Source organism: Sinohyriopsis cumingii, chromosome 9 (assembly GCF_028554795.1).
Source record: "Sinohyriopsis cumingii isolate HCF-2022 chromosome 9, ASM2855479v2, whole genome shotgun sequence".
NCBI classification, from domain to species: Eukaryota; Metazoa; Mollusca; class Bivalvia; order Unionida; family Unionidae; genus Sinohyriopsis; species Sinohyriopsis cumingii.
In genome coordinates this window covers 99,097,892-99,113,853 of record NC_142969.1, presented here as the reverse complement: position 1 = coordinate 99,113,853, position 15,962 = coordinate 99,097,892, and the positions used below count along the sequence as shown (strand labels likewise).

At 33.9% G+C, this 15,962-nt stretch overlaps 1 protein-coding gene across 1 annotated transcript; it reads right to left on the bottom strand.

Moving 5' to 3' along the window:
- Window positions 1–2,103: 2,103 nt before the first annotated feature.
- On the bottom strand, window positions 2,104–15,621 carry LOC149792319 (uncharacterized). The gene is made up of 3 exons (XM_089969375.1): window positions 15,323–15,621; window positions 4,055–4,166; window positions 2,104–2,653 (listed from the first exon to the last, which is right to left on the bottom strand). Exons 1-3 carry the CDS (start codon window positions 15,489–15,491, stop codon window positions 2,548–2,550), a joined length of 387 nt encoding a protein of 128 aa, XP_089825501.1. The 5' UTR covers window positions 15,492–15,621; the 3' UTR covers window positions 2,104–2,547.
- Between the last annotated feature and the right edge of the window lie 341 nt (window positions 15,622–15,962).

Below are 15,962 nucleotides of genomic sequence, written 5' to 3'. Positions count from 1 at the left end.
TTCTTTTACAGTGAATCGAGAATTTATTTCAACAGCTACACTTGACGGCTAACTGAAATTATGAAGTAATATATTTACGTACGGAGTCATTCAGATGTGATACATGATGACAGCGGTAATCGGAAATGCTTAAATGCCGCAGTAATATTGAAGTTACAGATCACCTTTTCAAAACAACCAGGAATATAGCTCAGTAGCAAAGCTAAACTTTCAAAATGATGTTTGGGGAAAAAAGAAAAATAAGATTCAATTCTGTTTCAGAAAGAAGATTTTTTACAAATTGATGGTACTAATATTCAGTCCTGGATGTAAAATATCCTATTTTGTCAAAAGACAATTCCATGATGTGATTAATTATATAAGGCCAGTTTGTATTGCATCCTACAAAGCTTTTTTCTTTTTCTTTTTTGCAATACATTTTTTAACACAGTAGACGCGGATCCTTAAATGATTAACTAAACCATCACCAGAAACATGTTTTGATGAAAAACATTTCCCATTATGGAGCTGGTAAATGAACATGTCTTAGGGCTGATATGTAATATTTGGAAACTCCATAATTCAAACACTAACGAAACCAGCTGAGGGATACCGAAAGCCCAAGTTTAAAATGCCGCAGCTATCAAATTTAGTATAGACCATATGTGACTTTTATTGTGACATCAGGTCACAAATTAGCATTTTCTACAAACAACCATTACCTAATGGAAAAAACTTTCTAGTATGATTTAATGAGTCTTGTTTACTTAAAACATAATAACCTATTAAATTCACTTGGGCATCTCCAAAACTCTGATCCTCATCAATATGTTTACTTGAATAATAATTCAGTTAAATAGCTCAAACACGATAGAGAATAATAAAGTTATTATTAGTTGTTTACTTAATGAAATAAAAAAGTCAATCAGGTGAAACAGAACTGAACTCAATTTTGGACAAAGTCAAGTCCAGCTAACAATATTACATTACAATAACATGTACTGGAATTTACAAAAAATGTAAAACTAACAAACAAATTAAATATACATAACAGGAAGCCTCTGTTTAAAGCGAGTATCGTATGCCTCTTCAGTGTGGTTTCCACGAATCCCATGTTTTCGATGAGGAATGCGCTCACTTCTGCTTCCCCTACAGAAGTCCAAATATTTCGAGCGGGTGGGATGTCCGAGAAAATTTGGACTAGTACGTTTAATCGTCGATGACTTTGTCTTGGTTTGTTTTGACTTATATGTTTCATAAGCTGTTGGAAGATCTTGCGTGTATTGTCATAAAACTTGTGTGCATTTACTACATCGTCACATTAGCACACATAGAAAGTAAATTTCATTTGCAATGACCTACGATTCCTGATGAATTAGCTATGCAAAGTTTCTCGATTATGACTGGCCACGCAGGCGAGACATAACATTAAAATAATGTTGATTCATTATTTTTACTAGACATTCAAATAATTTTCAATTAAAAGCGTTGAAAAAATATAGATTGACTTCGCAAGTTTGAAATACAACGATTCTGTTTTTTATGTAATCGTACTCACGTCATCTTTAGTGATTTTTTCTAAAGTAGTAATATTATCCTTGTTGCAGGTTAAGTTGTCGGAAAAAGGAACCCGGTATCTTACCTCATAATTTTGGATTATACTAGTAATACAACTGGAACACATAATGTTTTGACACGTTTGGTTGGTTCCTTAGCATTTTGTTATTTAATATAAACGCATTCGTACAGTAGAAATAAAATTATAGTGATTGGGGTGAATATATATATATATATATATATATATATATATATATATATATATATATATATATATATATATATATATATATATGTGTGTGTGTGTGTGTGTGTGTGTGTGTCTGTGTGTACGAGGATATTTGCATTCCTTTTTATGTCTGTATGTGTGTGTAATAGCATGTGTCCGCTTAAAGTGTCACGTTCTTCTTGAATTTTATATGGTTGAAGGACATGGTTGCATGAAACCCGTGCAATGTAACGCTGGTTAGTGTTTATTGTTTGCTGTAAAGATTTTATTCCGTTCTTCATCTATTATTCCAGGATTAGCACACTTTTTTGTATTGGATCAAGGAAGGAAAATACAAATAATTTTGCATTAAATTTATTTTAAAATATTTGTTTCAACGGAATAATATTGATTAAAATCTACTGCATGTTCCCTTCGATTATCGCCCATTTAGAGATGTCCTACCGCATCTGAGAGGCAAGTTCCTTTAAACTTGCATTTCTCTTAACTTACATAAAGTTTCCATTGATTTACCGAATTTCAGTGATTAGAAACACCGAAAATTTCAGTCATTTACACATGCTGGTGAGACAGCTATAAATATAACAATTTGTGATTTCCTGACCACCTCGCACATAAAACTGCTCTCTTTAAAACGGGAGTTAATTTATTTTCGATGAATTGTTTTTTAAACATGTTTAGAATTTGACGTTGATTCCCAACGACATTGAAAGATCAAATATCCAGTCTCAGAGACAAATGCTAATCGCATCACAATTGGGTCAATTCCATTTCACTGTCACTTAAGGCATCCTTACTCTAAGGAGCTTAATTGGAGTTTCCATTTCGTTTTCCTCATCAATACAGGTCATTTCTGTAACGCCCGTCATATGTCTGCCAGATCCTTTACTGAAAAAAGATAACAGAGAATGTTATTGACATTTAATGTTTTAATGTTAACGTAATAAGTGATTGCAAGTTGTGTCAGTGTGACTTGAAACTCCTTCTCCTAATAGCCCAATTATTCCAGTTGAAATCAATACTAGTTTGTTGCTGGATGAAGGAAAAGAATCAAAACTCAAATTTGATCATACATATTAATTTGTTTTTATTTACTTACACAATATCAAATCATGATTCCGACAGCAAAGACATAATCAAATATGATTTTGATAATATTCTGTTCCAGGATATAAATGTACTCCATATTATCACGCATACTCATGTAAGATCCACTTGGACAACTGTATGTATGTATGTATGTATGTATGTATTATATATATATATATATATATATATATATATATATATATATATATATATATATATATATATATATATATATATATATATATATATATATATATACAAGATAACATAATATATTTCACGATACTTGACTATATTTTCTGAAAATCGCATAGAGGATTTGATAGATCAGTTCATTTGCGAAGTCTTTGACATGCTAACGAGTAACAGAACACAGTTGATAGATCTGTTAATTTGCGAAGTCTTTGACATCGTAACGAGAAGCGGGACACAGTCAAAAGGTCTGTTCATTTGCGAAGCCTTTGACATCCTAACGAGAAGCGGGACACAGTCAAAAGATCTGTTCATTTGCGAAGTATTTGACAAGCTAACGAGTAGCGGGAAACAGTCGATATTATCAGTTAATTTCGAAATTGTTTTGTTGCTCGATACTGTACAGACTCTCCCCACGGGAGAGCATCTCCAGCCATGTGGAGTTTGCTGTGTGCTTTACTATTTGATTTGGATCGTGTCTGTTGGTATCTGTATTAGTAGTCCATGTTCTGATTTGGCGTCATTAAACCTTGTTGAAAAGAATAAGTTTTCGTTGCCTTATATACGAGAAACTGCAACACTGTCCACCATCCAGATCAAATGGGCAGAAAATCATCTGACATTAACCTTACTGGAAAGAGGCTAAAATTGATTCTAGTACCACAACTCCAAGCTTGTATAAACACACTAATAATCGTTTTCAAAGAAGACCGGGTAACACATGCAGGCTAATGCTATACCACTAGAGTTACCTGACTTAGTTTATACTCCCGTAACAAAAGTATGAAAAATACACATATTGCAGCTAGGACAATTTTAATAACGAATAAAATGGACTGTACAGAGTTGTTAGAACAAAACAAAAACACAATAGCTGAATAATAACGGATAAGAAGCCTATATGTTTTTGAAGAACGGTAAAATAATTGGTCTCGTGCATGACTATATTTATCTAAAATTAATTCAATTTTGTTTTCCAAAAATTATATTGAACATGACATATTTTACCTTCTGCATGTAACAAACGTAACCAGAATGATCAAAACTGTCATGAGAATACCAAGTATCAGTGGCGTCATCACACCGGCTAAAACGTTCGCTTTAACCTCGTCAGAAGTGTCTGTAATAAAACGTTCTGTTAGAATTGTACAGTACAAATGCGGGTTATATATACATGCTTTAATTTCTCATGCAGACGTTGCAGCAAGAAAGATATGTAATCATTATTCCAGATGTTAGCTAGTTTTTGTTTTATTCATATATGACGTATATTCATTTATTCTTTTTCCGTCCTCGATGACAATTGTAGGAAATATTACAATAGCGAAATGGTTTGGGTTTTTTATGCTTTCTTATGCGTCTACCATTTTTCATACGGTTTACTTGTGAGTGCATTACTTGTTCGTGTAGGTTGTTTGATATATACTTAAATGACCAAATATTTTGTTTATATCAGGTAGTCTTTGAATAATTATTACAGACGAATTCAAAATATCTCGGTTGTTTCTGGATTGAAAAAAGGAAGTGGTTAATCGATTAATTAATCAATCGATCGATTAATCAATCGTTCATTTATTCGTACAAACACTCTAAGAAACAAAGAAACAAAAAAGCACATTGATTACCCGAACTTTCTGTGCAGACTTATATGCCAAAAACACCTACTCAAAATTTTCTGTTTTAAAATCGTCAAAACTAATTACAAGTAAGGCTGATAATTGCACTTTTAAACATAAAGATAGTACCGATTTCGTTACAAAGTTGAAGTCTATTCCACAGCTATCTGATAACTCAGTCCTGGTATCATTAGATGTAATATCACTATATACCAATATTCCGCATGCAGATGGTATTGAAGCGTGTAAATATTTTCTCGATAACAATCCTAATAAAAGCACACTATCTAGTGAAAATATTTGTAAAATAATAAAACTTATCTTGGAAAATAATTATTTTCAATTTAATAATACGAATTACATACAAATAATGGGTACGGCAATGTGTATTAATATGGGTTTTTCATACTCTTCCCTTTTCATGGGTGAATTAGAAAAGGATTTTCTTCGAAACAAAATGTTTAATCAATCTGTTTGGTTCAGATTTTTAGATAACATATTTATGATCTGGAACCATTCAACCAAAGAACTGAAATTTTGAAATTGATGGCCTGAATCATTTTTACGAATAAATTTACTTCTACTGCATCTGATATGCATGTTTCATTTTTAGATGTAAATGTAACAAAAAATATTGATAACACTATCTCTGCAAATATTCATATCAAGAAAACTAATATCCACCAATATGTGGAATATTCTTCATGTCATCTCATGTCATGTAAAAACGGTATACCATATAGCCAGGCCAAAAGATGCCTACGCATTATTTCAGATGATTGTCAATTACAAAATTCGTTGAATAAATTACAAACATATTTCCAAAACAGAAATTATCCTACACATATAATTGATTCAGCACTGAACAAAGCCCGTAATCTTACTCAACATGAGGCATTAAATACAGCAGAATGTAAAATAGAGAAAAATATAATACCTTTCCCAATACAGTATAATCCTTCATTACCTGATATAGGTCGTATAATTAATAAATATTATAGTCTCCTAAATGTATCAAATAAAACCAGCGTAAAATCACTTTACAAAAATAAACTAATTCTCGCTTATAGAAGATCCAAGAATTTGCATGATTTTCTAATTAGACTCAAGCAGACAGAAAATAAAAAAAGACAATATTTGTCATCTAAATGTAACAGACACCGGACAAAATACGTATTTTCTCTACGTGATAACACTAACTGCATATCAACTGACGCGATTTGTTTGATAACCTGTAAAAAATGTAGCATTCAATATGTTGGACAAACATTTCAACAAGTTTCTAAGAGAATGAATAATCATCGCTTTCATATAAAAATATAGAGATACTCAGTTTTCCTCCAATATTTCCACACACTTTAACACCAATAATCCCTCTCTACTCGATTTTTCTTTCATGCCAATAGATATTGTGTATGGTGACATAAATATACTCATAAAAGAAACTTATTGGATTCATAAGTTAGATAATTTGTATCCTAATGGCCTGAATACCAATGCACTGTATAACATTGTATTTTTTAAAATTTATTTTTTAAACTTGAGATATTGGAAATTCTTTATAACAATATAATTATATGTATGACTGTTTGTCTCTATTTTATTTTAATATTTTACTGGCTCTTTTAAACAGTAACAAGAAAAAAGTGAAAACAACAAGCTTTGTAAAATTTCACAAATTATTTATTTCCCTAGAAAAACAAGATAAAAATTAGAAAAATAACTTACGGTTTTACGAATCAAATCCAAAAATAATCCAAAAATAAGCCAAAAGTTAAAAAATAGAATTCCTAATAACAAAATGTCTTAATTAAACTGAGTTCGAACAATGATGAAATCCAAAATGGATGGCGATGACGTATGCTGTAATTAGCGTCGTCCTGATGTGTTAACAGTTCTTTGTTGAATCACAGAAAATAATGTTCCAGTGTTTGAATTATGTGACTTTCGATAACTTTCCTTGTCCAAGAACTAATTTAGAGCACAAGTATTTCCAGGGAAAAATAATCTCTTGTAATCCAAATAATTTGAAGAAAAGTTAAAAATTCAGCTCAAACTGGTCACAACATAAAACACATGGAATTATCCAGTGTTAAGGCAAGAATAATAAATATTTCTCAATGCATCAATATTAAATCAGGCTAGTGCTCAAAACAGACGCCCGGATGTAAGTCAATCCACCAGAGTTTGAAACAATTGCTACATGTTATTTGTCACTTACTCCAAGTATGGCCTTGACTAAAACCAAATTTTAAAAAAAAAAGTTGTTTACAAGAACCCTATACTAGTTTCTGAATCAAGACCAGGAACTAGGTCAGCATTAGATACAAAGTTTCTATTATTAATGTTTACGAAACACTAAACTGAATTTCTGGAAGATGATTTCTAGCAAATGTCAAATCCAGTAAATAAAATTACATTACAATAGCATGTAATGGAATTTTAAAAAAAATTAAAACCAACAAACAAACAATTAAATTAAATAAAATATGAATTAAATTAAAAATACACAACAAGGCTTATAACATAAACCACATGTACTTGACTTCAATAACAGTAAAATGTATTTACGGTAGGAATATTGATTGGGTGCATAGTTTTATCCAACAATTATATTCCTGCCATCAGGAAAACTTGACCATATTGATTAGTAAAATCCTGCTAAGCCAATCGTTTATTCATTTTATATCTAATCACATTTAGCTGTGTAATGGTCAAAATGTCTTCCACGTTTATAACTAAAACAGCAGGAAAGTATTGAAACAGCACTTTAAAGTATTCATAAAATATAACTAAATTAGCATACATATAAAATGGTTTGGTTAAAAACTGACAATTCAAAAATGGGAGAAAAGGTTCAGAGAAACAAAACCGTGTGGACAGTGTAAGTGATAATTTAAAGATAAGTAAACTTTACACTTATTGCATATTTATTTGTTATATTCTAAACAAAACATGCACCAGATACCAAGAAGCTCAAAAACTCTTTTTCTTAAAGGAATCTCATTAACAATCTGAATAAAACTGATATCCACTTATAATAAATATATCTGAAAGGCACCGATGAAGGTTCATGATATTTTGACTTCTGAAATTCCCGTCTACTTGATGTTATCCAATGAGGTCATGCGTTGTATTTTGTATTTATGATAGTTCTCATTAGAGACGATATTATTAGAATGGAATGTATTGCTTACATATAAAGATGTAATCTAATTAGTGAATCTAAAGGTCAACATAACATAACCTACTTTCGGTGACCGTCAGATCTACCATACGTCTGAGATTGGGATTATTTCAAAGTTATAACGCTTTGAGAATGACAAAGGAAAAGAACCATTACATTTACTATTTTGCAACGTTAATGTAGCTGTGAAATGAATTACATGCAACTTGTCGTTTGGAATTTGCGGCCATATTAATCAGCTTGTGTGCTATCTACGTAATATGAATATCAATCCATCAAATCGTTGTTTCGTTTATATGACTCTAAAAGGAAATTATACAAGTTATCCTAGCAGAAAGCTTGTTTGTATTTTATCAACAGATTTTACAGCATAAATAATTCTTTTTACAAGATCGTATTTGAAAAATCGGCATAACTGTTGAGCCCAGTATACAGGGTGAGTTTTCCAGTATAGTGTTGGTATCAGCCAGTTGAGATTATTTAACCGGTTTTGGAATTCATTAAACAATGTGTGTGCGTATGTATGTGTGTGCGTATGCGCGTGTGTATATGAGTGATGATGTGTGTGTATTATTAAAGTTCATTCGATGTAGCTTGTTAGAGAACATCAGTGGCAAATGAAGTTGTTTTTGTGCGCATAAAAGAAAATTGTATTCCCACAAGTTTATTCATAATGTAAAGGAATGACAGCTTCCTTATTTTGAAGTGACTGCGGACTTGATTATAATTAAAATAAGGTTCGTGCGAATGGTGTATATGCATGTTTGCCTGGGTCTCCACATCATGAGATCAAGAGTGTGAACAACTGAAATTGTATTATCGGTGGATGAAAATCATGTTTAACATAAGTTTTAAGCACAAAACATAATAAGTCACCATAGAGTAACTATTAAAGTGTATTACTAATATACGATTTACAAAGTTAGGCTCACAAGGGGATACCTGATATTTCACCTTGCTCACCGTCGCCTTGAGGGCATCCTTAAAGTACAGATTCGCGCGACTATTGGTCTGTATCGCAGTATTTCATATCCTTTTGTCCCATGCATGTTGTAGAACACAGTCGGTATATATACATGTGGTATTTCCGTTAGAACTTTCTTTTCCTTGCAATGCTTAATTATTAAATATCATTGGTTTTCGACAAAATATGGTATACAGCAATATATTCATGATAGCTTGACCGATTTTGATTGTCAGCATTCTACGTCAACATTTGGCGGATTTGTAACCCTGATTGGCATACCCACCCACTTTCATTTTCCACAAAAACTCCCTATTTGTTAGGATTTGAACAACATTGACAATGCAGCTTGTTTTATGATACCTTGGCTTGCTATAATTGTCAGCGTTTTGCGACATTGCTTAGTTTGGCTACTAGTTGTCACAGCAGCCCACTTCCATTTCCACACAATACCTGCTTTAATTATTATTTGATTTTTAACCAAATTGTATAGACAACTTGATAATGATGTAGCCTCGACTGAGTTTGAGTGTCTGCCTTCTACGTCATCATCACTTAGCGGAGTTATGACCCCTATATGACAGACCCAACTACTGTACTTTGTTCCTAACAATTTTATGATTTATAACTGCATTTCAACCAAATTTGGGTGTAGCCTGATATTTATTGGACCTTGGCTGAGATGGTTGCCAGCAATCTGTGTTCTTATTTTTTTATCAAACTCTGGTTGCCTGACCCCTTCACCTTTCTCACTGGTAGAATAACCCAGTTCACTTGAATTTAATTTCAATCAAAAGTGGTATTTGCCTTGATATTGTCGAAGCCACGGCTGAGTAAATTGTCCGAAATATACGCCATTTGGCACATTATCGGTTCTTGACGGTCAGACCTATCCACGTCTTCGTGTCTGTATATTAACGACCCCCTTATTGATTTCAACACCTTTATTAGACATCTTGGTATTAACGAGATTTCACCTGGGTTTATTATCAGTTTTGTTTAGGTACATGTTCAGCATTCTACATAATGTCTTAGAGGAATTATTGCTTCGTATTGTCATATTTACCAAATTGATTTCTCATTACTCAACCTTATGAACTGTGGTCCCTGACTGTTGGTTCCATCCAGATTCGTTTATACACAATAATTCCTATAATTTCTTATATTGGATTACCAAGAAAATGTTTTATAAGAAGCTATGAATTAATATAACTTCAATATAATCTGATTATTAGGTTCCTATATGAGTTATGGCTGCTGAATGTTGGAGACAGAATTTGTATGCAGTTTCAAAATGATGAAGTGTTCTCGTCTTCTTGACTTTGAATGTTTGCTGTTTGTCACGTATAAGTAAGGAACAATAGCCAGATTGCAAAATGTATATGCTAGACCCTGAGGCTAATTATTCGCTTCATAAATGTTGCGAGTGTCAGCCTTGCGAACAATGAGTGTCAAAGCGATGTGTACCCAGCTGGCCGGCCGGCTTATGTTACGATAGTGTAAGCTGACACCAAAAAGACGGGTGGGAAGCCAGCTGTATATAACATGGCCATAGGAACTTGTTACTGGCGCCTTATTTGGCTGCGTGCGATTCACAGGTAAGTGGCATGAATTGCCGGTGTTGGGCTCAAAGGAACATCAAGTGAAGGTCGTAAATCCACCCTTGACAGACTGCAGGGGAGGGGCCAATGTCTGCTAATTATGTAGACCATGGGTTAATCGACATCCACTCGGAATTGAGCAAGGCGTGGCCACCATTGGAATCGCAAGTTTAAATCTAGTGTCTTGGGACTAAACGCCAGTAGTCGCTAAACCATCTTGCGGGAATTACATAAGGAAGTTATAAACTACTCCGACGTCATTCGAAACTGGCGGGAAACATTGTTATTCTTATACTCCTTCTTGAGAAGTACAGTCTGTTGTTTTATCGTCTGAAAATGGCAAGGACAAAGCAAACGGTTTAGAAGTACTGGATTCCCCCACAGGACTATCTATACTGTCCAATACGGACTCCAAATCTTAAAAAGGGTAAGAATCAACTTATATCAATTAACAAATCTACAAATACAAATATAAAGGGAACTCAACATGGAAAAACAAGAAACCGAAACCGGAGCACGTGCAACACGAGGCAATATGGCGACTAGAAGAGAAGTCAATTACCTTGAGAAATTCTTCAAGCTGAAAAGGGTAGAGACGCATGAAAGAAGCTACCTACAATGTACATATAGAGAAGGAACACAAGAAATAGATATGAGGCACATACAAAGGGAAAATATACCTAATCTTACTACGGTAATGATAGCCATGAAAATAGCCAACCCAGAATATATGAACAGAGTATACTCCATAAACCCTAATAGATACAAAGGCTACATAGTAAGACCGAAAGGGAAGAAACCGATTTTACCATATGGAGAGATGTGTATTGGGAAAGAAATGGTGACAATAAAGGAACCAGAACCACTGCTAAGGGAGATAAAAAAACGTACAGGAGAATTACATGTAACAGACATCCCGCTTGAAATTCCAATAGAAGAAATAGTGAAGCGTTTTGAGGAAAAATTTAATATTCCAGTTAGTTCAGCACGGAACAGAACGATAGAAACAACATCAATATTAGACGGAACACGGATACTAGAAATAGAAAGAAGCAATATGAAGAAAGTGAAGAGAGCCTTTTACATATTCGGGTTCTTAGCCAAGTCTTGGTATAAAGGATGCATATATGACAGAACATGCAATAGATGTGGGGAAAACAGGTCACACACCATTCAAATGTCCTCAGAATTCGGAAAAGATAGTACCTACAATGACAACAACAACAAACATATCCAGCAGGCAAATGGTAATAGAAAATATGCAGCAACAAAAACAACCAATATCACAAGATGGGCTACAGCAACAACAACAACAACAACTTCACGTACAGGGACAACAAATACAAGAACAGGAAATACCGAAACAAGCAGAAAAAAGCAAAGGAATGAACAAATACAACCACGAAAACAACAAGGAAGAGAAATTTCACTACAGAAAGAAATTACGGACAAAAAGCAAGGGCAAAATATTCAACTACAACAACAACAACAGACGCGAGCCCAGTCTTCAGTAGGAAAAGAACAACAAGGACATAAAAGACAACAACAACAACAACAACAACAACAAATACAGATACAATCAGGGCAACAACAACAGGTGATTGAAACTAGACAAGAACAACATCAAAAGACAATAAAATCACGGCAACAACTAGGAAATATAGACGAGCATGAAACTACCAATACAAAACAGGAGAATAAAAATCAACAACAACAACACCAGCAGATTCAAGCCCAGCTTCCAGTAGAAAACGGACTACAGGGATGTAATCAACAACAACGACAACTACAAATAAAGACACAAGCAGGAAGTAATGAGAAAAGTCAACAACAAAATAACATGTTAATCCGACAAGATATTGAAACCGGGCAACAACAACAACAAAAGAAGATAAAACCACAACAACAACTAGAAAACAACCTACGACAACAACAAACAAACCGAAGCCTACAAGAAAAAGAAGTGATACCAATACAGTCACAACTGCTTCATGGGACCAAACCACTACAGCAAGAAAATGTTTCATTACAGGAGATTACAGTATTCAAATTATAACAGATCCAGAAAACACAAGCACCCAGACTATTAGAATTAACCCAAATCAACAAGACACCGCAGCAAGAAAACATCAATCCAAACGAAGATTCAGAAGCGCTACAAACAGAGAATAGAAAACAAGGGCAGGAAGAAGCACCCAAAAACAAAAATTCCACTAAAGAAGAGAAACGGGAAACAAGCCCAGAAGTAAGGAAAGCACTTAGGGAAATGACGAAAGCAAAAAGACAAGAAAGGAGAAGACGACAACAAGATGAGGAGAAAAAAAGGATAGAAGAAGAAATTTGGTTCAGCACAGATGAATACATTGAAAAAAAAAGAATAAAATATATATTTTAATTAAAAAAAATAACAAAATAAAAAAGAAATAAAAAATAAGAAAAGAAAAAAGGAAAAAAAAACCCCAAAAATATTATTTAAATATTACATTTCAAAAAAAGCAATAACACGATAGCTAAACATACAGAATACCAATAAAAACATGTAGGGCAGGAGGGCCTCCCTAAATGGTCTGCGAAAATCAAAAGGAGAGAGAACCCTCCAAAAAAAAAAAAAAGAAACATTGTTATTCTGGAAATTACGAAAGAGCTTCGGACAGGTCAGTGACTCATTTGCTCGACTGTCGCAACCTATTACGGCAAGGTAATTGTACTTTAATTATGTGCTATATTTCATTATTAGAATCGTTAGTACGTAGAATTACCATTTGTAAGGTTTGATTCATTTGTAGTGTTTGATCTACATGCATATTGTGATATATGAACAATGTTTATGTAAAGAATTAATATTGCAATTCGCTATTTGGTTAATTCGTAGTAACCTAGTGCATTTATTCATGTGATATTCTAGATCTGCAAATGTTGAATTGAATCATAACTTCGTATAATGGTTGCAGTGTGCAACATTAGTTAATAGGGGTATTTGACTATTTGTGTATACTTTGTAGGAGTATAATGTGTAAGGATATATTAGCGCATGGATATGTGGATATCTGTGTACGCTATGTAGAAGTGTAATGTACAGAAATGCGTCTGATTATGTGATATTGTTCTTTATAATAAGATTGAGAATCTATATATACCGATGTGATGAAATCTATTGATATATGCATGATAAGCAGTTGATACCGTGTATACCATACCAGGAAGTATGGGTATTTCGATGTGCACGAATACGTGACCAAAGAAGGTAATGGCTTATCTGATGATAGATTGTTGTTTAGTGTGAGACTACATAGCTAGAGGAATATACTAGTGTCCTTGTGTGTGTTCGGACAGGGAGCTTTTAGAGACCGGAGGAGCTGTAGGAGACAGAGATGGGAAATACCCTGGTACAGTTGTTCCCAAGTATCTGGGAGACAAGAATAGGAGAGAACGGAAGCGGAGGAAGTGGAAGGGTGAAGGACGTGGGTATTGGCCTGAAGGGTTACTGGATACCAGTCAAGAAATACTACAGATGAGTAGAAACACAGGACAGGAGGAAAATCTATCAAACAAAGTCAGATGATGAAATAGGCCGTCACTTGGTCGAGTGAAAGACAAGTGATAGGATTTTTAATATTGAATTTCATTTCAGGAAGGACTATCTGTTATTGAATGGCATTAAATTTGTTGTTTATTTGAATTTCACCTTTTGTGTATTCAGTAATTTAACTGTCGGCATCGTTGACTGGGGGCTCGGAGCTTTGTATCTCTATCACTACTTTAATTTCTAACAAAAACGAGCCAGGGTGGGTCTTCTGTAATAATTAAAAATAATACTGGGAGCACCCCACCCCAACCTAAGGTAGTCTACGAGACCTTTACACTGTTCAAGTTGCAAAATACTGAAAATGTATTCTCTCAAACGATCAAAAATAAAATTTTCTATCAATGTAGCTGGTGGTTGTACTGTATGTTTAACGATGAATTATTCCCCACTTGTTTAAATTCAACATATGAACAAGCACATATGATTAAAAAAATGCCCGAAATTCAGTAGTTTGAACAGTCTCTCTTCCTACACCTATACTGCTATGGATATTTTAAGCACTTTAATTTGCCATTCTCTGGAAACAATTTAAGAAACTTTGACGGTTATACTATGTACAAAAACCTGGTACATACTGTCTATTGCTAAAGCTGGGCATTCACTCATAACAGATAGTTTTTCTTCGAAATCTGGGGTACTCATGCTGAACTAAATGGCGGCAACATCTGGTACATCATGAGTAGTGTAGTATATTTCGCTTTAAATTCATCTGATTTCCGTCAACATAAACATTCCTTCGTACTTGTACATTGTGTAATGCTTTAAATAATATAATTTACGCCATCATGAACATTCACAACTTTTTTCCAAATAACATATGATCATGTAGATCAGAAATCGCAACTCATCTTTTTATAAACGGAAATAAACAATGTGCAAAATACGAACCTGTGGAGTGGAAGCTGAGACCTCACCTAGCTTGTATTGTCAGTGTTATACATCATTAGCACTGTCTTCCTATTCAAATTATATTTATGTAATTAACTATACCACCATTCTCAACTAACAATTTCCACTTCACAATTACACCAGCACATTCAATGAAATGCAGGGCACGTCAAAACCCTTGTATTTGCCTGTTTTCACTGCTTCAGAGATACTTTGTAAATTTTTGCACATTATATATAAAGCCGCTGGAAAGTAATCCATTTAAAGAGGTATGCATGAAAACGTTCCTATGTACATGCATGCACTCACATGCACACGTACAGGAATATAAATGAGCCGAGATACAGCCAGTATGTACATTAATGACATGATGGAAAGACAAATGGACGTACGAGAGAGAGAGAGAGAGAGAGAGAGAGAGAGAGAGAGCGTACCTGTATGCTGATACGTGGTTTTCGTTCTTAAGTTTCCTTCATTTCCGATTTCACTCTCCAAAGTTAGATTCCATGGCGATTCTGCCGTCCCCGAATACATACATGTTTGTAGAAGAGTAATCTGGAGAATAATACGAATGTGTATTAATTGTTCACGGAATCGACACATATGTAAAAGAAGAAAGAAAGAAAAACTTTAAATGCTTCCTTAGTGAAATCACAGGTGCAAATGTTATATAACGTGACTAATTAGCTGTGCAGGTAGATTCAGTGCGATCTATATCTCCCAGCCAATCATGATGCTATATGTGAGATACGATTACTGTTTACAAATCTTCCGTCTAAAATTTACCCAGGTAAATGAAATGTCCTATTTCGATATCACGTGTTATCAAGATGAATACTTTACATGTTCATATATTTACAACATCCTACAATATTAGGTAACTATTGACATTACTACAGTAGTCTGACGAACGGACATGTTTTCAGTACATAGTTTACCTTAGTTTACCTTATCGGTAACCGTGACGAACGGATAGGTTTTCAGTACAAAGTTGACCTTATCGGTAACCTCTATTGGTCAGTTTACTGTGAATATGTGGGTTGTGATTGTTGAGGAGTGTTTTATAATGAAACC